The 23,068-nt window shown below is 41.4% G+C and overlaps 1 protein-coding gene across 1 annotated transcript in view; it reads right to left on the reverse strand.

Annotated features, from left to right (window-relative positions):
- The window catches only part of MYH10 (myosin heavy chain 10), a 2,709,460-nt gene that overhangs the window by 614,438 nt on the left and 2,071,954 nt on the right, over positions 1–23,068 (reverse strand). The window contains exon 29 of the mRNA XM_044086713.1: positions 495–599. Coding sequence (XP_043942648.1) covers positions 495–599 — 105 coding nt within the window. The remainder of the gene's footprint in view (positions 1–494; positions 600–23,068) is intronic.

The following is a 23,068-nucleotide window of genomic DNA, read 5'->3' on the forward strand; positions in this document are numbered from 1 at the left end:
GTCAACAGGTGCTGCCTCCATCTCTCCTGAGCTCAAACCAACCCAACCTCAAGGCAGCTGAGGAGATTGAGGATACTCTGATACAGTTATATATTCCTGTAAGAGATTTATACCCTAATTTACGACACCCCCAGGCAACCTTACATGCTAAGCCTACTGCTGCTTTGAAGAGATCCATGCACGTTTCCATGCATGGGCATTCTCCCAACTAAGTGGCTTATCACATATGCAGAGTGGAGCTTGTCAGGCTCTTTAAGGCTGCTTATTTCAACGAGTCTAAGCAGGTTCTATTTCCTCAGGATGGTTAAGCCAACATCTGCCATTCAACTTCCATCCCCTCCTTGCAGCCTCTACAGCACCAGTGTCACTAATCGAACACTGGCCCTCTGCTCTTCTTTCAGTCTTCTGCACAATACAGCATATTTATACTCCTCTTCAAATACTACTTGCATCCACTGACACAGAAGTGGGATATCTATACAGCAAAGCCATACCTGGGTATCTTGAAGCTGACTCTCCAAAGTTGCTGCATCCTTTGCAAACTTGATGCCTTTCTTTTCAGCCTCTTCAAGCAAGCTGGACACATTTTCTAACTCATTCTGAAATGAAAAGATAGAGGGTCACATCCTCAAACCACAAAGACATTAAAATAACAGGCATATTAAAAAAACTACTAGTAATCTTGAAACAATTTAATACCCAAATAAAAACAGCGCTCTCATACAGAAATTACTATTAGATTAGTACTTCACATACTAATTTTCTTATGCCTTGAATTTGTATTTCAGTTATGAAGGTTCTGGCAAAAAGATAAGGCTTAAACACTTGTTAATTTGTCAAAAAAAATCTTTCAAACCTAAGTGTCACAACTGTATTTTGAAAAGCCACTGTCCAAAAAGTAACCAGAAAGGAAATACCAAATAGACTATCAGCTCACTCTTGCAAAGAAGGTGTGTGTCATTACTTGCTTACAAAAAGAAAAAAAATGCTTATTTACAACATAAAGCACTAAAGCACATTACTATGACAATTATAAATATATCAGAAAAGCATATATTTTGGGAGTTGTAACATGGGCAACACAAACTTGACACATGAAGGAATAAGCAAGATGGGGTGTAAAGAAAATGCCAAACACAGAAGAAACAGCAAACAAATGACAACTGCAGATATAACAGAGACTGCCCAAATTAAAATGGTGGCAGATCACTCTACAAGCTGACCCTCAAATAACAGAAAGCCTGTTGCCAGGTACTGCTTTCTTAACACTTGGCTGCTTGCCTGCTGCCATGATCCATGATGTCACATGAGGCCTAAGGTCCCTTAAAGTAGAGAAATATGACTATGACCTAGTGGTGACCCATGTGATAGTAAACAACCTAAGGTGATCCACCCACAGGGACATGCAGAGACGTGAAGAAATTAATATGTATGTGTTACAGGCAGGAAAGACACTAGTCTTGAATAGTATCTTGCATTCATCAAGACTGATTATTATATACCAAGACAAAATAATAGGCTTTAACAATTGCCTAAGTAGTTCGTGCCATTGTTTTGAGAAAGTCCACTGTGTGTTGGCCTGGGATAAAATAACTTGCTTGCTAGGGATGGCATACACCGGTCATACTTGGGCTTCTGCATACTGGCTAAAAGCCTTTGCTGCCCCCATGGTGCCTTTTTTAAGGCTGAGTTCCCTTCCTGCACATTTATACATAAACTCAAACTAAACTCCATGGTGAGATTACTCGATGATTAAAGTTTAAACTGAAAACCGCCAGAATTTGAGACCCTCCAGTAACTTGTATACATTCATATCTGTAGATGCCAAGACACTGTTCCAATGCAATGACACCACTCCCTCTATACCATGGTTTAGTGTCTATCTTGCCTTCAGGCCATTGGACAACTATGGGGAAGTATCTGTATTGCCTCCCCATCAAACTACTCTCAATACTAACTTGGAAGTTCTTGGAGACCTAATCACCTTTAACAAATCCAACTATTACTTCAGTACTAACATATCCCCAATCAATGTCTCAAAAAGCTCATGGAAATTACCTTAACACCATCGAGGGATTAACTATAAAACCAAATACCTTCTTGCTAGGGGCTTCAATTACTTAAGCATTTCACACTCATCTCTAAAAATGTATGTTAGCCGCTGTGGTGCAGCGGTTAGTGTTGTCGCCTCACAGCAAGAGGTTCTCCCATTCGATTCTCGGCTGAAGCTTCTTCTGTGTGGAGTTTGCATGTCCTCCCCATGGTCGTGTGATGTTAAAGACATGCAGGTAGGTGTGTGCGTGAATGGGTGTGCCTTCCCTGAAGGTTGGGCGTCGGGCTGGCAACTCGGCACCGTAAAAATCCACTGTCAATCATTAGCGGACCGGAGTTCCGCTGTGGCAACCCCCAACCAGGAAAAGCCGAAAGACATTACTTTTTTACTATCTCTAAAAATGTATGTGCATTATGTGCAGAGTTTCCTAGACTTCGTTACTACCTATACACTGAAAAACTGTAAAACTACCCACTAGGGCTCTAGCATTCTTGACCTGGCCCTTACCAACCTAGTCTCTATCTGTATTCCCAACCAAAATTTCATCACCACCCCACCACACAAACTTTCCCATTTTACATGGGTCAGTGTGACACATCATTAGTCAGTGTGACTAAATCACCCACAGCCACTTTTTACACCACTGAATGGTTAGACCTGAAAAATCTGATCACAAATCAGTCATCTTCTGTGTCAGGGCCAGTGATACCACATCACCAATAAACAAGACAACCTTTAGGGACTTCACCAGGGTAAACCTACTTCAGCTTGTAGAAGATTATGCAACATTCCAAAGAATTTCCTGCAAACAAACCAAAAGAAAAAGCTGTTGCATTCAACTTTAATTTTTACCAGCAACACCTAAACAGATGCAAAGAAATGTCAGTACCCATATACCCTAAATAAAATGGTAAATTCAGAACAACCCTCTCTGTTGGAACTCCCATACTAATAAACCACCTTACAAAATAATCAAAAAAATGACAACAGTAAAAAAATATCCTTTTCCCTCCCTCAGGACCACAATGAAGCATGCCAGCAAAGAACTTAAGATCACTATTTGAAACAGGAAGTATGAACTTAAGGTCACTGCAGATAGCTATGCAAACTACAACTCTGTCTTCAGTTATGCCAAGAGTTTAAGGAATAATGTCCAACAATACACCGATTTCATCTATATCATCACACATTCCAATACCCAAAACACAGCTAATATCAGCCGTCAAATTTAGTGCTAATTTTACTTTGCCTACGCACAATGCTGATCCTACTACAACTGGAAACTTGGCTCCCTCTGAAACTCCCCTGAAACAAGTTTTACAACTTTTGTCAAAGACTAAAGATATTTCTACAGTACCAGATAACATGCCAGTCTGCATTCTCATTACTGCCAAGTATGTACTATCCAAGATGTACACTAACTGCTCATACTCGCCTACCCACAGGGTCTGTGCCTGATAACTGGGGGAAACTGCCACTATGACTCCCTAATACAAGGGTGGCCCAGCCTATAGATCCAGTTAACTACAGGCTTATAAGCCTCACCATATATACAAAGCCATGGGCATATCATGACAGAAAACATTTATGTAGACACAAGCAACTTAAACTGATCTAGACCTTACTCTCACAGTTTGGCTTTGAGAAGGGCAGATCCCATCTCCTTAGCTCAATAAACACCTTTGAAAATGTTAGACAGCCCTGGACGAGGCTTTTCACACTGTACTCCATGCTGGTATTATTGAATTATTAGGCAAACAATGTAAGCTTCTATGTTATCCCATAAATTGCGAACTGGATAGTCAACAGATACCAAGTTGTGAAAATTTCTGGTACCCTCTCTGCATGCAAAATTGTAAAAAAATGTGGCACCACAGGGACTGGTACTGGGCCGTCTCCTGTCTGGCATTTATTTTGCAGACATCCAAGTCAATATTCCAGAAGTGTGGTTCACCAAGTCTGCCATCATCTGCAAGGTTGGCTCTTATCTACTCATTCACGGATACCAAATTGTTCCTATAACATCTGGAATATACACATTCCTAACATACTAAAAATGTAGCATGGTAGTGCTCAAAAAAAAAAAAAAAAAAAAAAAAAAGGTACTCCCACCACTTAGAAGCGGTACTTCTCTTCAGACAGATATGGTCATAAGAAACCTGGGCACTTTTAAGGGCAACTCTTTTATTCAATCATGACCCCACCATAGTCAGGAAACCATTCAATCTGGTCCACTTAATTTTCAAGGGGATAGCTTCAAGACCCAAGTCATCTTACCACTGTATTCTTTCCTTACAAGACCAATCACCAAATACAATGCCCTCTTTAGCATGTACAAATCCAGGTTTATCACTCAACTGGAATGCCCCCAATGACTTTTAACCAAAAAATTAAAGACCTTAAATCATTCAACTATCCAAACAGATTACACAATTCTCCTTGCACTTGGTACCACACTGGATGCACTGAGGTGACCTGTCTTTCACTTTTCAAGCCACAGAAGACTCAATCTAATCTATTTCTTTGCAAAACCAATTGCTCTACAAACACTTGGCTCTAAGGACCTAAATCTACAAAAACAAATTAGATTTTCTGAAGGGAGAGGTTCCCAACTATATGTATCTGCAGCCTATGTAATACGTTACCACTACAAGTCAGAATATTTCACTTTAAGTTTATCAGGGCAGTAAACACACACTGATCACAGTAGTCCATTTGTAGGCATAGCTGGTCTTGACAATTGTGTAGGTAGACACAAATTTACACCACTGTTATGTACACAGCCTTGATCAGTTATGGAGTTGAGCACTAATTAAGTGATAGTAAAGTGCATCTGTGAAAGGTGTGCATGGATAGGCATTTTACAGTTCTTTTGATTGCTTGCTTAGTATTGTCCCCTATGTTTCCTACATTCCTAGTTAAGGTTCATACCCATTTAGCAACAGAATGGGTGCAGAGGCAAGCTGGTTGGGAAAATGAAGTTGATTATTAACTGTGCAAAGGTTAAAATGGCAGAGGACGTCTAGTGCAGAGACAACAACAAAGAGTTAAAATAGTTCTAGGTTTGTGACATGTAAAGCAAGCAGGGGTAATGGTGCATTGTGTGCATACTGGTATACTAAAAATAAAATCAACTCAGGGCTCATTTTTGCTACACTTGGGAGGAAGCAATCACCTTTTACAGTAGTCATGGAGGGCAATGTGCACTGCTGGGAGGGGGCCAGGAAGAAAATGTTCCTGTGATGCAACAGTCAAAAAAAAAAGTATGTGGTCACTGAGGCATGTGATGCAGGTTGGTGGTGAAAAAAATTGGGAGAAGATGTGATCCTTGGAGCAGAGAGGAATAATGCCAGCCTGGACCTTAACCAGACCAAGTAATGTTGCATACATCATCCTTGTCAAAAGGGAAAGAGATACAAGTTTGGAGGATGTGGTAAGAGAAATGCAACCTGTAAAGTCCCCTATTAGAAGAGGGAACCTGTGGGGCAGCAGAGGAGAGTGAAGAGAGGGTAAGGGAAGGGGCAGAAAAAGCAGGGGGTTAGCTGTGTCAATGGAACCTTCACTCTCACCACATGAAGGAGAAAAGTGACAAGGTCAGATTCTGCTAGTTTGGCAGGGCACCCTAGCAGTGAAAATTTAAGTGCACAGACTACAGCATGAGGTGCCACAAATCTAAATGTTTAACAGCTTGGTTTCAATGCATGTTCACTGTCAGCTCAGTGCTACAAAAGGATGAATTCCTGACTATAATAGGTATCAAGAGTTCTACAGTTCAGGTATCTGACAGAGCTGGAAGGGAGGATAAGTGCGTCTATCCTGGAGGAGTTGGTGTTGGGGGTAGAGTGCTGGGTGTCTAGTGTGGCTCTGGCAGACACTGAAGATCATAGAGATTATGCTGGTTTGGAGAGATGAAAGGATGGAGCAGGGGTGGCTGTTCTATGGGCTGTGGGATGAGGCACAACATCAGGGTACTCCACCACTATCCCCCAGCTCTATGACAATGCTGGCATGAACTTGATATCCAGATAGCCTAGTATGAACCTATGAACCTATGAATGGAGGAGGGACTTAGGTTTAGGGGGAAAACCCTTCAAAAAACCAATCACACACTGCAGTGCTGGCATGTGTATGCCTGTTACAGACTTCACACTGAGGAATTTCCATGTGCAGGACCTCTCAGGGAGGCCCTCCTGGCATGCGTCACAGCACAGAACCTACCATGGCAAGGAAACTGTAAAGAATGGATGCACAGGGCACTGGCAATCCAAGAATTTCAAAACAGCTGCAGGTGGAATGAACAAATTTGGGATGACAACCCAAATGCTCCACTTGTTCTGTATGGCAGGAGCAGTTGATCCCCAGGATGATCAACAGCTGTATGGCCCACATATTTGTGTTTGTGGTAGCCTTATTGGCTTAACCATTCTCCAGATGCGAGATTTTGGTGGTACAGAGTAGGTCAGCTTGCTGACCCTTCACATCAGGCCTACCCCCCCACCCCAATGCAGCAGCCCCACTTGGTGGCTCCTCAAGCTCTGAGCGCCCTCTCAGATGCAGGAACAGTCTGTTATTCTCTTTTTGAGCGTGTTTCAACAAGGAAGAATTCATAGGAGAAATCAGAGAAAGAGGCTGAGAAGTCAGACCAGATAAGGAGCTGTGATCATACTGTCAAAAGGCATACATCTTTACTGTGTTATTGGGGTAAGAGGAGGAAAGCAATCATGTCAAAGTGTTGGTTAGTCTTGAACGTACTCCTTGTGCAGCTATGGGAAGGGGGGGGGGGGCAACTGATAATGTAAGGACAATGAAGTAACTCTTCAGGTGATCTACTCAGAGACCAAGAAATGACCTTTATGAACACTGACCTAACAGCAACAAAAGGGGAAAGATTTCTCTGAGCTTACTCCTCCTTCCCTTGTGAACTTGTGCACTTTTGTTCTGACAGCATTCTCAAGTTAAAGGCAAATGAAATTGACAGTCATCTGATTCAGACTACAACAGTTGCCATTTCTAATCTGTGGTTACAGGTTATATGTTTTGTTACTATTAGAGAGGAGCTGGGGAGGCTAGGGTATGAAAACAAAGTAATACACTTAATTTACTGAACTATGTCAATGACCTATATAGTTTTGTGAGGACAAAGGAGCAGGAAAACTGCTACACAAATGCACAAGGCATATAGGGCTTTAGGAATAGTTTTTATATAAATTATAAGGCTCATATATTTACAGCTAAATAGTGATACTGTCCTAAAGTGAAAAGAAATATGCTGTTTAAGAGAGTGTTGGGAGAGTTTAACAAAACTTGAATAAATGCTGGGCTGATTTTAGTATAGAGCAGACAGGGACTGTGAAATATACTTCTGTACTTTACATGTTCTTGTTTATATATATATATATATATATATATATATATATATATATATATATACATACATATAAAGAGAGAGAGTAATGAGAAGTCCTCAAATGTGCTAAGAGAGACTATATGCAGTAAATTCAGCAAATGAAAAAGGGGAAGTGGAGGCATTCAAGGGGGGTAAGAAATAAGTTGAGCTTTAAAATCTACAGATCTTAGAGGGCCACAAGTTAGGCAAGTGGACAAATATGGAGTAAATTATGATGTAAACAAAATTAAGGAGAAGATGGAACAAAAGAGATAACAGATGTAAAGCACCTTGGGAAATAATGAAAGAGGGATAAATCAAAGTGGTAGGGTTTTTCAGGAGAGTAAGGAAGTGTTTTACTGTTACGTATAGACCCAGGGAGCTTGATGTATATATCAGATGGTTGTCAGTGGTTTAGGTGCATCAACACGTCTGAAATGGTCACAGGGACCAAAATACTGGAGTTAATAGGTAAAATAGGAAGGCTACTAGATAAACGAGTCAGTAGGATAAGCACACTATGAGCAAGGACAGTAGTTATAAGAATAATCCTTCCCTTAGCTCCAATTGCTTAGGCATGTTCCAATTTCAACTAAGGCTATGGAGGTAGAGGAAACACAGATGAGTGGAGACAGAGTTAAACAAAAGATGGGAACTGAGCACGCAGCAAAGATGGGGGACACGGAATGCTTGATTTGAGGAAATAAACTACTGGAATTAATACAACTCTAGCATTCACAGTTGTGGAAAATGACAGTCTACAGTGGTAAAAATGGCAAAGTGAGATATACAGCAGTATGGGCTACGTAGTGAGGTAGACGGAGCCACTAGACAGTTAAAAGTATATGGGGAAAGAGGTATGAATGGGAAAGGAGTGAGGATACAAGATGAGTTAAATGGCCATCACTGATGTATTCAGGTCATAGTTGAAGATATGAAGTTTATTTGAGTCTACATGGGGTAGGACGGCTAGAGGATTATATCATACCTTTGAAAGTTAACAGGAATAGTTTGAGATTGAAATAAGGAATTGGTTATATCTGGTCTGCTTGGATTAATTTTCAGATACTAAACATTATATAGTGCAGCATGAAGGTGTGCAGCACTCCTGGGCATTATGGTTAAACCAAGGCACCATCTACTGAAGTTGGTAGTAGCTCTGGTGGGTGCAAAATATCATATGGCGCTTATCGAAATGAGAAGTCATCTTTAATAAATACATATATACATTTCTATTTTCATTTCATTAAAATTTTTGAAAATTATACATATTTACATTTTTACATTTCATCATCCTTTTTCCTTTAATCCCCCCCCAACCATTTCACCTACAACCAAAACTATTTTACAACATCCCACTTGTAGGGTGCACCTGCCACACACTCTAGGTGCTTCTTCAAAAAGAAAATGTGCAAAATTCTCCAGTACAAAATTAAGCTCCTAAAGAGGTGAGCTACCTGCCTTCCCCAGATTTTGCTTTCCAAACAGCCGTACACATGAAAAAAACTCCTGTCAGTTATCTTTCATCTGCCCATTCTAGAGCAATTCATAACTACCATACAATATTACTTTGTAAAACTTTGCTTCTGACAAACCCTTTTTCCCCAGAATTTTTTGAATGTTCAATGTTTCTTCGTTACGTACTTCAAAGTTTCTCCTCCTATTGCTTTATACTGTATTATTTCTTTAAATGACAATCTGTTTAATATCAACCTCCATAAAAAAATCTTTACACCCTTTTACATCTTTATTTTTTTTTTAAATCTACATTCCATAACATTTTTACCAATGTCCCATGGGTCAAGTCCAATACAATTTCTTCATGGATAGGGGAATGTCCTTGGGTGCCCTGGCTAAATTTTCCCCTGACAGTATGAGTAGCACCCTAGGATTCCCAGAGAGAGTCCGTTGGCTAAGTGAAACTAATCACAACAATAAAGTGTTAACAAACAAAAAAAAAACAATGCAATGAGGAGACAAGACTTAATATTAGAGAAGAGTGGAAGTAGTTCACAGGGTAAATGCATGTAAAAAGGAACTGGGCAGGATCAAGAAGAGATGAATACTGTAACATACAGTGGATATAAAAAGTGTACACACCCCTGTTAAAATGCCAGATTTTTGTGATGTAAAAAAATGAGACCACAACAAATCATTTCAAAATTTTTCCCACCTTTAATGTGATCTATAACCTGTACAATTCAATTGAAAAAACAAACAAATCTGTTGGTGGAAAATATAAAAAATAAAAATATATACAATACGCTGGTTACATAAGTGTGCACAACCTTAAACTAATACTTTGTTGAAGCACCTTTTGATTTAATTACAGCATTCAGTCTTTTTGGGTACACACCTGCCATCAATTAGAGAGACTCTGATAAACCCCAAATAAAGTTCAGCTGTCCTAGTAGGATTTTCCTAAAAGTTACTCAGTTGCCTGCTACAGCAAAAGCCATGGTTCATAGAGAGCTTACAAAGCATCAAAGGGATCGCATTGTTGAAAGGTATCAGTCAGAAGGGTACAAAAAAATTTCCACAGCATTGGATACACCATGGAACAAAGTAAAGACAGTCATCAAAAAGTGGAGAAAATATGGGACAACAGTGACGTTCCAAAGAACTGGACGCCCCTCCAAAATTGATGAAAAGACAAGATGAAAACTGGTCAGGGAGGCTGCCAAGAGACCTACAGCAACACTGAAGGAGCTGCAGGAATTTCTGCTAAGTACAGGTTGTATACTACATGTGACAAGAATCTACCGTATTCTCCATATGTCTGGACTACGGGGTAGGGTTACAAGACGGAAGCCTTTTCTTACACAGAAAAACATCCAGGCCTAGCTAAAATTTGCAAAACAATACATCAAGTCTCCCAAAAGCATGCGGGAAAATGTGGTATGGTCTGATGAGACCAAGGTTGAACTTTTTGGCCACAATTCCAAAAGGTACGTTTGGTGCAAAAACAACACTTCACATCACCAAAAGAACACCATCCCCACGGTGAAGCATGATGGTGGCAGTGTCATGCTTTGGGGCTGCTTTTCTTCAGCTGCAACTGGGGCTTTAGTCAAGGTGGAGGGAATTATGAAAGTTCCAAATAACAGTCACTTTTGGCCCAAAACCTTTACGTGCCTGCTAGAAAGCTGAAGTTGAAGAGGAATTTCACCTTTCAACATGACAGTGACCCCAAGCATACATCCAAATCAACAAAAGAATGGCTTCACTAGAAGAAAAAAAGAAGTTATGTACTCACCATAATGTTCCATGTTGGTAGCCCATCTCACCCTTCATTTTTACATATGGGTCCGGAGCCGATCCTCGGCTCCGACTCAGCTGATTTTCAAACTCGAAAACTTCTGGTTGGCTCGTGGCTAAGCAAGTATCCCACTGTGCACCAGTGCAATCCCCAGATCTTGTTTGCTGATCACTAGTGATAGAAAGAGATAGAAAGAAACCCTTGACCAACAAACCAATACTAAAGGGTCGCCAACCAAGAAATTTATATTACCTCCAGATCTTCCAGGATGGGGGCAGGAGGGAGGGTTGGTAAAAATGAAGGGTGAAATGGACTACCAACATGGAATGTTATGGTGAGTACATAACTTCTTCATGTTAGGTAGTCCAATCTCATCTTCATTTTTACATATGGGACAGCGTCCCTAGCGCCTTACTCTTGGGTGGCTCATTGGAAGATACTCCTGAGCACAGTGGAGCCAAAGGATGCTCTACCCCTAGAAGTCAAATCCAACTTATAATGAGTAATAAAGGTGTGAGGGGTAGCCCACGTAGCTGCTGCACAGATATGATCAATTGGTACCCTGGCTTGGAAGGCTGCAGAGGTAGACAGAGACCTGGTAGAGTGAGCTTTGATCCTGTGGGGTAAGGGTCGTCCCTCCGAGCTGTAGATGAAAGGTATACAACTCGAAATCCAGTTAAACAATGTCACCTTAGAAACTGGCAAACCCAATCTGGAATCAGAAAAGGTAACAAACTGGTCTGACTTCCGAAATTCTTTGGTCCGTTGCAAATAGAAACACAGCTGTCTGTGAACATCCAATTGGTGAAAACGGTATTCCACTGCATTGCTATGATTGGGAAAGAAGACTGGGAGTTCAATGGACTGGTTCAATGTGGCAGAAGAACAAACTTTGGGGACAAACGAAGGGTTGAGTACACAAAGAAACTCTGTCTTTATGAAAAACTAAATAAGGTGGTTTAACAGGCAGGGCATGTATCTCAGAAACACATTTGGCTGATGTAATAGCTGCCAAAAACACAGTCTTCCAAGACAAATACTTGAAAGAAGCTGAATGAGACTGTTCAAAAGGAGGGGATGTTGGTTTGGACAACACAAAATTGAAATCCCAAGAAGCCACAGGTTCCTGTAAAGGTGGTCTCAGCAAGGTGGCACCTCTCAAGAAGGTTTTACATAACTTATGCGACATAAGGTTAACATTTGGAAATCCCAAATAAAAATGTGAAATAGCCGCCAATTGTACTGTGATGGTGGCTGCGGCAGATCCCTGCTGAAAAAGCTCCGAAAGGAATTCCAGAATTATGGGAACGGGAGCGGTGTAAGGATCCACATTCATTTTCTTTGCCCAAATAGAAAACCTTTTCCACTTACTGTCATACAGCCTTCTGGTTGATGGTTTGTGTGAGGATAAAAGAATATGGGACACTGACGATGAAACATCATGAAGCCTGACTAGAGATGGAACTGGATCAGCCAAGCTGTCAATTTGAGGGTGTGGTGAGAGTGGTGTAGCGAACCAGACATGTAGGTCTGTAGATCTGGAACTGGGTCCAGGATCCAAGGATCATCCAGAAGAGGCTCGAGGAAGGGAAACCAGACCTGACGAGGCGAGTAAGCAGCAATGAGGATCAACTTGCTTCCCAGTCAGTTGGCTTTCTATATCACTTTGGGGATTAGAGGAAAAGGAGGGAAGGCATAGAGAAGTCCTGTGGGCCAATCGTGTACCAGAGCGTCTCTGGGTGTTTCCCCCGGAGGAAGAATCAGGAAAAAATAACTGCTGCATTTGGAATTGACTGGACTGGAAAAAAGGTCACAGTAAGGTTGTCCCCATTTTAGGAAAATCTGTTCCACTATTTCCCATTTCAGAGACCACTCGTGGGGAAGCAGATTGCCCCGCTCAGCTTGTCGGCTATCACTTTGGTTGTCCCCGGAATGTGCGTTGCCACCAGAAAGCGCAGGGAAGAGATCGCCCATTCCCAAACTCGCATGGCTTCCCTACAGAGTGGGTAAGATCTGGTACCGCCCTGTTTGTTGATATACCACACAACCGACATGTTGTCCGAATGTATCGCAATTATCCCTGGAGGAAGAAGGTCCTGAAGTGCTAGCAACGCCAGAAGCACCGCTCTCATCTCCAGAACACTGATATGCAGATGAGCCTCATGTTCTTGCCATGCGCCATGGACCGTCCTGCCCAGATAATGTCCCCCCACCCGACCTGGGAGGCATCCGTGGTCACAGTGGCAACGGGTTGGGCAGGCACAAAGGGAGCTCCCCTGAACAAATTGTTTGGGACTATTCACCAACAAAGGTCCTTTTTGCATGATTCTGTCAGCAGAACAGAGTGATTCAGCGGTAGGTATTGGAACGACTACTGGGAGAGCCATTGAAGGATTCTCATATGCAGTCTGGCTAGAGGTATTAACAGAATGGTTGAGGCCATCGTTCCAAGAAGTTGAAGAATCCGCTTTGCTTTGACCTTCCGTGGGAGAAGTCGCTGAACTTGTGAGATGAGGTTTTGTGCTCTTTCAGTGGGAAGATGAACTGTCATATCAACTGTGTCTACCTCTGCGCCTATAAAAATCAGAGATTGCGAGGGCAGTAATGCAGATTTTTCCTAATTTATGGAGATCCCTAGTTGAGCACAAAACTAGATGGTGATGTCCCTGTTTTGGAGAAGTAGATGCCTGGTGGGGTGGTCAGGAGCTAGTCGTCCAAATATGGAAACACCTGGAAGCCCTGACGTTTCAGGTGAGCTGTCACTACTGCCATGCATTTGGTGAACACCCTGGGGGCTGTGGTGAGGCCAAAGGGCAGAGCACGAAACTGATAATGGCTGGCTCCCAGCCGGAAGCACAGATACCTCTGACGCCTTGTCCATTTTTATATAGTAGTAAGCATCTTGGAGATCTAGAGAGCACATCCAATAGTCTTTCCCTAACAACGGGAGTATTGACTGCAGTGTTACCATCCGAAACTTTTTCTTTTTCACGGATTCGTTTGATCTGCTGAGGTCCAATATTGGCCTCCAGTCTCCGGTTTGTTTCGGGACTAAAAAAACCTGGAGTAAGTTCCGGATCCTATCTGGTCTGCTGGCAGGGGCTGGATGACTCTTTTTGAGAGCAACTTGTTGATCTCCACAGTTGTCCGATCCCTGTGATTGGGTGGAACATCTGGGATCTTCTTGGGATCAAGCGGTGGAAGGGAAAAGGGTATGATATATCCTCTGGTAATGACTCTTTGTACCCAACTTGTCTTGGTTTAAATTTAGCCAGGCTTCTGGATACAAAGATGCGAGCCCCAACTGGCCCCAGAGAAATGCAGTCGGGCCCCACATCAGGAGCGCTGATAAGGCCGCCCTCGAAAGGAACCACGGCCTTGCTGATACTGCAGACCGTCCCTGCCTCTAGGGTGACGTCTACCATTTCCTCCTCCTCTACCTCTGAAGGAGGATTCACTCTGTGTGTCCGTAAAGGCCCTCTGGGACTTTTTGAACCACATCTTACCTCCCCTTTGACCTTTGGGGTATGGTCGAGAGGGGACTGTAAAATGGAGTCCCACGGCAGAGAGGGTCTTTCCTTCCTGTTCACACCGAGTGAGTGTATCTTTCACCTTGGAATCAAACAAGGAGGAACCATCAAATGGGGCATTGGTAAAGGTGGACTTGAACGGCTCTGCAAAATTATGCACGCGCATCCAGGAGTGGCGCCCAAGGGCAACTCCTGAACCCACTGCTCTGCTCACTCCATCAGCCGCATGAGATATGAGCCACATGGAGGAGTTAACTATGGAATTTGGGGTGGACAACTGAGCAGAGATCCTATCCGGGACTCCCTCAGGACAAGCAACCTGTATGGGAAATCTCCTAACTCCTTGAGGAGATCCCTCTGCAACCTCATGAAATGGGCAAGATAGTTCAGGGATCAAAGTGTAAAGGCCGCTGAACTAAAAACGCGCTTCCTAAATCTGTCCATCTGTCGAAACTCCTTGTTTGGCTGATGTACAGAGGAAGACGTCTCCACCAACTCCTCCTTCTTGGCTGCCCCCACCACCATGGCATCTACGGGAACGCCCTTATACAAAAATTCTTTCCCAGGAAGGGCAGACAGGAACTTATTTGGTCTTCTAGGTACTGGCTCCACGGCATCAGGAGTATCCCACACCTTCCGACTAACCAGATCCATTAAGCTCATCGAAAGGCGTAGATACCAAAGAGACAGAGGGTTGAGACCCGAAAGCCTTCAGGTTACACTGACTCCTCATCAGAAGGATTGACAGTGGGCCAGTCGAACCTCTGTTTAAGGATCTCTAGAATGTCCACAAAGGAGACATCAGAGGGCGACACAGGGAACCCCTCCGACTCATCGAGGTCAGTGTCCGATGTCAGCGGATCATCCTGGGAGTCAATATGCTTCCTCTTGCATACTTCTCTTCCACTGGGGCTCCTCAAAAGGACCTTCTGGGGATGCCCCGGAAGAGTGCGGGCCATCAGCCAGTGGCTCCTGAGACTGTGGGTCTCTGCTGTCTCCGAAGAGAGTAGGGACTGTGACTGAAGTGGGAGCCCTGGGGGGGTGGTGAAGAGTGCTTGTACCACTGGCAGGGGCTGTAGATTGCGACAGCACACTCCTCATCACCTCAAACGCAGATCTCTCCAGCTCCAAAGACTGTCCCCGCTCTGAAGAAACAAAGGACGGTGCCGGAGCCAGAGCCATAGTCTCTGAGATAGATGCAGGGTCCGAGCTCACACTAGCGGAAGCACCGAGAGGAAGGCTTGGAACAGACTAAGATTAATTCAAAACCTCCCCCTCGGCACCAACAGGAGAGCTTCGGTCCTTGGACATGACGGATGGAGCCAAATGTGTCAGAGCTGAACTTGGCTCCAATGCAATAGCAAGGGGAGCCAGAACCGAGGGTTCCTCCATAGGTAACAAGCACTCTGGCTCCGAAAAACCAACATGGCTCGGAGGAGGAATCACGGATGGATACAAGACTGGTTCGAGTGGCTCCAAGGCCGATTGGGTTGGTGCCAACAAAAATTTAGGCAGGGCAGAAGACGGAGTCTCAGTACTACCCTCTCCACATCTTCTTCCGAAAGACTCCTGGAAGACCTGGCAGATAAGGTTGGGGATCTCGACCTAGCAGGCACTGGAGATTTGACCATCAAGGAGACCGGTCCTACTCTACAGACCGGCTCCGAGAAGCAGAATCAACTATCTGCAAGGATTCAGCAATCAGCACCGAAGAATCTGTGACCGACTCCGAAACTACAGTGCTCTCCTCCTGTTCCGAAGACTGAGGAGTCGAGATGGCAGGTTTTATTAATTTGGCAAGCGGCTCCAAAACAGTAGCCGGTGCCGGAGAAGGCATTTTTGAACCTTTAGATTTTGAGTCAGATCTTGACTTGGAAGACTTAGTCAAGAAAGCAGAAGAGCCCGACAAAGCTTCCTCGAAGGTTGGCTTCAAAAGACCCCTGAGTATCAGTTTGTTCTTTCTCTCCTGCTACACTCTAGGAGAGAAAGCATGACAAAACAAACATGATTCTTGCAAATGGATGGCTCCAAAACAGTAGACACAGCTACTGTGGCCATCGGTCAAAGACATTTTCTGGGAGCACTTCATACATTTTTTAAACCCAGAGGGTTTGTGCTCCTTGCTATCCTTAGACATTGCAACCCACAATCAGAGGAAAAAAGGGAAAGAAAAGAAAATGACTGAGGACTAGGTCCTCTAACTAAAACGGGCCTAGCCCTACAGATGAATTACACGAGGACTAGGTCCTCTAAGTTAAACGGGCCTAGCCTGGGGTAAGATAGAAACCTAGATTTTCCACTAAACAACTAGATAGATTCAGTCACACAGGAAAATATTTTAAATACAATACAGTAGAAGCAACATGAGGACTAGGTCCTCTAAGTTAAATGGGCCTAGCCCTGTGAAGAACCGGGTCTTCTAATTCAAACAGACCAAGAGGCACAACATACACACGTACAAGGAGTAGCAATTAACAAGTGTAAGAAATTAATACTTTAGCGGGTCCCCGCTAAAGACCACCAGTCAACAATAATCGCTTGACAGGAAATAATCAATAGGAGCCCCTACTGATTAAAAACGGCGAACTCACCGAACTAATTCTCTAGACACGAAAAATCAAGTGCATCTAACTACTGAATACAGGAGACTACTATACTAGTCAAACAAGGCAATTTAGGTAAATCCTAACTGTAATTAACAGGAAAAAAAGGCGAAGCCGCCAAAACTAATGGTTAGAAGCGCAAATGCGCCTAACTACTGGTACACAGGATACCACTAAAAAGGACACACAACCAAAAGACAATAAAGATAAGTCCTATAATGTATAAATTCAATAATTAAGCAAAAGATACCAGAATAATGAAAATTTGCAAAAACTTAGCCAGAGCCAAGAGAAGCACATCCAAACTTGTCGACGAGGCAAACGAGATCTAGGATTGCACTGGTGCACCATGGGATACCTGCTTAGCCACGAGCCAACCAGAAGTCTTCTAGCTTGAAAATCGGCAGAGTCTGAGCCGAGGATCGGCTCTGGACCCATATGTAAAAATGAAGGTGAGATTGGACTACCTAACATTTAAAGTTCTGGAATGGCCCAGCCAAAGCCCAGAACTAAATCCAACAGAAAATCTGTGGGATTACTTGTAGAGGGCTGTGCACAAGAGATGCCCTTGCAATCAGACAGATTTGGAGAGCTTTAGCAAGGAAGAGTGGGCAAATATTGCCAAGTCAAGATGCGCCTTGCTAATAGACTCCTACCCATGAAGACTGAATGCTGTAATTAAATCAAAAGGTGCTTCAACAAAATATTAATTTAAGGGTGTGCACACTTATGCAACCAGCTTATTGTACTTTTTTTATTTCTTATATTTTCCCCGAACAGATTTGTTTTTCAATTGCATTGTACAGGTTATAGGTCACATTAAAGGTGGGAAAAGGCTTTATTGTGGTCTCATTTTTTTTATATCACAAAAAACTGGCATTTTAACAGGGGTGTTTACACTTTTTATATCCACTGTATACAGGGATTTAAGTGAGGAGGAAGGAAAAGGTTGGTGGGAGAGAGGGAGATATGAGGTGGAGAAGTAGCATGCCAAAAATCAGGATAATGAGTAGGCAGGAATTGTGTCAAGTCAATGGGGAATTTCCACCTGTGATCACTTCACAGATGGTACACAAGCCAAAAATATTACAACGGGATGGCCAATGGGAATATGGCTGTGTAGTGAAAATGCAGGGACAGAGAGGCAATCTTCAAATGAGGCAGCCCTGCCCAATCATACATGAAGAAAGGCCAGCAATGGGTGCTATTTGGAAGGAGATTTATAAGAAACCGGTAGGAGATGGAATTTTTTATGTCTTTGTGGGGTAGAGAGAGAGAGGAGTGCATGAAAGGAAAGAAAGAGCTGTTGCTCACAGCGCAAAGGATGATGGAAGTTTCAAAATTCGAACAGCAAAACAGTTGTGACAGAGAGTGAGACACAATTGGGGAGTACAGAAATTGCAGTAGGGTTAACAGAATATGGTTGAAACAATTAACAGTAAGTGGGAGATAGATTCCAGAGTTTGTGGTGGAACCGGAAATAAGGTAAAGGGCAAAAATGTAAAAAAAAAAAAAAAAAAAAAAAAAAAAAATTTGCATAAACCTATATTTGTATAAATCTGTGATTTACATATAAATGAAATGAAATATAATGGTGTTATCCATCTTGGAACACTTGCACTGTCAACTGAATAAAAATGATTCAGAGAAAAAAAATATTGTTACAAACCAGGCTAGGTGGTGCGCACTTGTTGGCTACCTTAAAACTCATACCATCATCCACAGAGATTTTCACAAAATCTTACCAAGGTGATACTGATATACAGACTGTATTTATATAGCATACATCATGGACAGAAGTAGGTTAAAAATTAAAAAAGATAGTGGAGTGCAGAATACCCAGGATAAAAAGTGCCCAATCCTGGTAGGCACACTGGTGCCAGGACTGGTAAAGATGTAGAATCCTCAAAATATGAAAACATTCCTACAATGGGGCCAGGCCAGGCCCAGGGGAGGCTGGCCACCTGTTGCAGAAGGAAGTAGTCTACAAAAATTACATAAACTGATAGGCCAAAGAAGAGCCATAAAGTCAAGAGTGGACTATTGAGGATAAGAAAGAAATGATGTATTGTTACTATTATACAAAAAGCCCAGAATTCCCAGACACAAGATGAGGGAAGAAAAATACTTCCATGAGAAAAACTGTCAAATTTCAAATTATTTGTATTCATTAATACAAGTTTGTGAAAAACAGTATATAGATAAAGAAACATTGATCTGTTTGGAAAAAGAAGCATCTGAGGAAGTGTGAAAATATAAACAAAATCTAGAGATTTTTGAAAAGTATAAAAAAAGAAATATGGACATGGGAAAGAAAGATTTGATATGGTGCAATATTTATGCAAAGAAGAAAGCCAAATTAATCAATATAAAGAAAGCAGCCCCAAATATATTTGCAGAGAAATACAGGCAAAGGCATCCACATATACAAAGTTTCACAATAAAGAAAATATCAGAAAGAGGGAATGCAGAAAAGAAGATTAGTAAAGTAGAAGTTAAAAAAATAGAAGGTGATGTTATGGAGTGCCTGCGAAGTGAAGGATTTGGTGAAGAAGGTCTAACACAGGTTACATCACAGCAAGATGGAGCAATTCCACAAAGTAAGGAGATAAGGAGATCTCTAAAGAAGAAATATGGACAGGAGAAAAAAAAACAAATTTAATATGGTGTAATATTTATGCAAAGGAGAAAGCAAAACAAACCAATACAGAAAGAGCAGCGCCAAAGCTATTCGAAGAGAAATACAGGCAAAGGAATCCGGACATGGAAAACTTTAAAATACAAAAAATAAGACGACAGAGGAAAAGTAGAAAAGGAAATTAGCAATGGAGACATTAAAGAAATAGAAACTGAGGTTATGGAGTACCTGTGAAGTGAAGGATTCAGTGTAGAAAATCTAACTCAGAAAGCAACACAACAGGATAGATCAATGGATATCCGAATTAAGAGAAAACCAGTAGAACAAGAAACAACTGGTCATGTGCCATATGAAGACATTTTGGAGCCTTCCACAGGAAATCAGTATAAACTTTCACTTGAAGCTGGACAGCAAGGGAAGGAATACAAAACTGTGGAAATTCTGATGCAGTCAATGTTGAGGAGTAATAGGCTGGTAAGTTCCCATATGACAGCACATGCCCAGGATGAAATTAGAAGAGAATGTGCAACAGGAAGAAACTAAAGAACTATCTATAGAATGCCTGCAGGAAATGGAAAATAAAAAAAAATGTGCCCTCAGTTTAGAAGAAAACGAGAAGAGCTGCTTGATTTAATAGAGACAGACATATTAAGATCAATGAAAGAAATAGACTGCAGAAGGTCAATAAAACCCAAAAAGGCAGAAGTTTGATAAAATAAATGCAGTAATTAGGACTGGTAGAGATCCATGAGATGTAACAGAAGTAAACAGGATAGATTATTGTGCAGCTAAATTAATAACTGATAAAGTCCTACTGCAAAGAACACAGGGTAGTGAGGAAAAGGAAGGGGAAAAATCGAATACTATCATGGAAGTATCGAATAGAGAAAACTATAAAGCAATTAAGACAAGAAGTGTCACTGTTAGAAGAATAAAGAAGAGGGAACAGATCAACAAAAATATTAACAAAGACAGACTTAATAAAACCAACGCGCAGTATTAGAAGAGTCAGGATCGATCATCCACTATCCCAAATAATTTAAAAATCTCAGCACAGGCAGTAAAACTTAGAAGATACACAGATAAATAAGTACAACATAAGCAATTTGCACATGACCCAAAAAAGTTTTGAAGAGAGTTGGGAAACAAGATAAAAAGAATTGAAAGACCACCAAAAAAAGAAGAAATAGATGCATTTTGGAGAAGTATTTATGAACATCATGTGGAACATAAAGATGCTAAATGGATAGAAGTAAAAGAAAGAATAAGAAATTTAAAGGTACAGGATATGAAATGGGACGAAGTAACAGCCAGAGAAATTGAAACAAAGTAAAGAAAAGCCTCCAATTGGAAAACCTTAGGCCCAGATGCAGTACCTAACTTCTGGTTAAAAGTATTAACATCTTTGCACGAAGATTTAGCCATGAAAAAGAACTATTTATATGCACACCCTGAACAGATACCAACCTGGCTAACAACAGGAAAAACAATGCTTAAAACTATAGACCAATAACTTGCCTTCCGTCGACATATAAACTATACATTGGAACTGATGCTGACAGAGTTTTTAGTCATTTAGAAGAAAACTCAACCATGGCAATAAAACAAAAAGGCAATAAAATAAAGTCATATAGAACAAAGGATCATTTGTTGTTAAATAAAGTCATAGTAGATAACTGTAAAAAGGGGAAGAATCTAAGTATGGCATGGATTGACTATAAAAAAGCATTTGATAGTATCCCACATTCATGGATAAAAGAGTGTTTAAAAATGTATAAGATACACCCTACACTGATCGACTACATTACAGTGACTGTGAAAACAGTGGCAGACCACTTTGCAATTAAGCCATGATAAAGGACAAATTATTATTCTAGGGATAAAAATTCAAAGGGGGATATTCCAGGGTGATGCTCTGTCACCACTGTTATTCTGTCTTGCCCTTAACCCATTTAGCTGTCTACTTAACAGCTTAGGCCATGGTTATAATTTGGCTCCTAGAAAACAACAAATTGTAAAGACTTATCTTCTCTTTATCGATGATTTAAGACTGTATAGCTCATTAGATGAAGAACTGAAAGCACAACTGCAAGTTGTTAAAACATTTTCAGATGATACAAGAATGTCATTTGGTCTTGATAAATGTGTAAAAGCAACAAAGAAAACATCAGTTTGGGACAAAAATGTGATATAAAAGAACTTGAGCAAGAGGGAGTGTATAAATATTTGGGAATTGATGAAGGCTCAACAATAAAACATGAACAAATGCCAATAAAAAACTTAGTAAAGAATACTTTAGAAGACTTAATCCTGAAAACAGTGTTGACATCTAGGAACAAAATCCAAGCTATAAACCAATTTGCTCTTCCTGTCCTAACTTGCAGTTTTGGAGTGATTGACTGGCCCCAAAACATGTTGGATAGATTAAACAGGAAAACAAGATGGATGCTTCATGCTCACCAAATGACTTACAAAAATCAGTGCATACCAAGATTACATATTCCCCATTCTGAAGGAGGGATGGGCCTCCTTGAAACTGATTACATGTATAGATCTGCAATCGTGGGACACCACGTCTGACCTCAAGACCCAAACGTAGTGAACATTTTGAAACATGAGAATACATCTAAGATGACTTCCATGCTTAATCTAGCAGAAGCATATCGACATCAAGAAGGAATGGAAATCAAAGCACAAGTAGATAAAAATCAGGCAGCAACTGAATATGCCAAAAAACAAAAGAAAGAATATAAGGTGAAGGACCAGATGAAAAGGCAAGAAATGTGGAAAATGCATAAATATAGCTGCAAGTACAGAAGACTTCTGGAAGAATCTCCTGTTGATCAGGAATGAATGCAGAAATGGTTAAGGAGAGGCAAATTCAAATCAAGAGTTGAAAGGTTAATACTGGAGGCCCAAGAGAGTGGGCTGTGTACTAGTCAGTTTACAAAGACCATTAAAACATGTGGGAGAAACGGACAAATGTAGGTTTTGTAAAGCTGAATTGGAAACAGTCGCACACCTCGTTGCTACATACTGATGGCAGGATGACTGTATACTGAAAGGCATAACAATGAGGCAAGATTATTGCACTCGGGATTTTGCAAACATTATGGTATGTAAGTGCTGAAAAACACTGGAAACGAGTACAAAATGATGAAGTTTACATCACATGGGATCACCCATTACCAACAGCTCAAAAGACAGATGCAAGAAAACCGGATATAGTGGTCCACGAAAAGACGACAAAAGTAGCATTGATATCGCCACACCCTGTGACTTCAGTGTCTTGTATACAGAGAGACACAAAGTCATAAAATACCAGGATCTGCAGGCAGAAACAACATCAATGTGGAATAATCATTATTGGGCACATTGCGGGTGCTGCGAAGAGCACTTTTGACTGACATCAAAGATTGAAACAATGCTAATTTCATAAACTTTAAATGTACTTTGACTTAGGAATGGGGTCCATTCCAGTCATGGTATTAGAAACCCAAAAGACTTGGAGAAAAAAAAAAAAATGACAGTCTAAAACATTGGAAACAAAAATGGAAAACACAGAATATAAATTAAAGTACCTGTATGACTTGTAGAGA

This window comes from Protopterus annectens, chromosome 10.part0 (genome assembly GCF_019279795.1).
Source record: "Protopterus annectens isolate FY-2018-M chromosome 10.part0, PAN1.0, whole genome shotgun sequence".
NCBI classification, from domain to species: Eukaryota; Metazoa; Chordata; order Ceratodontiformes; family Protopteridae; genus Protopterus; species Protopterus annectens.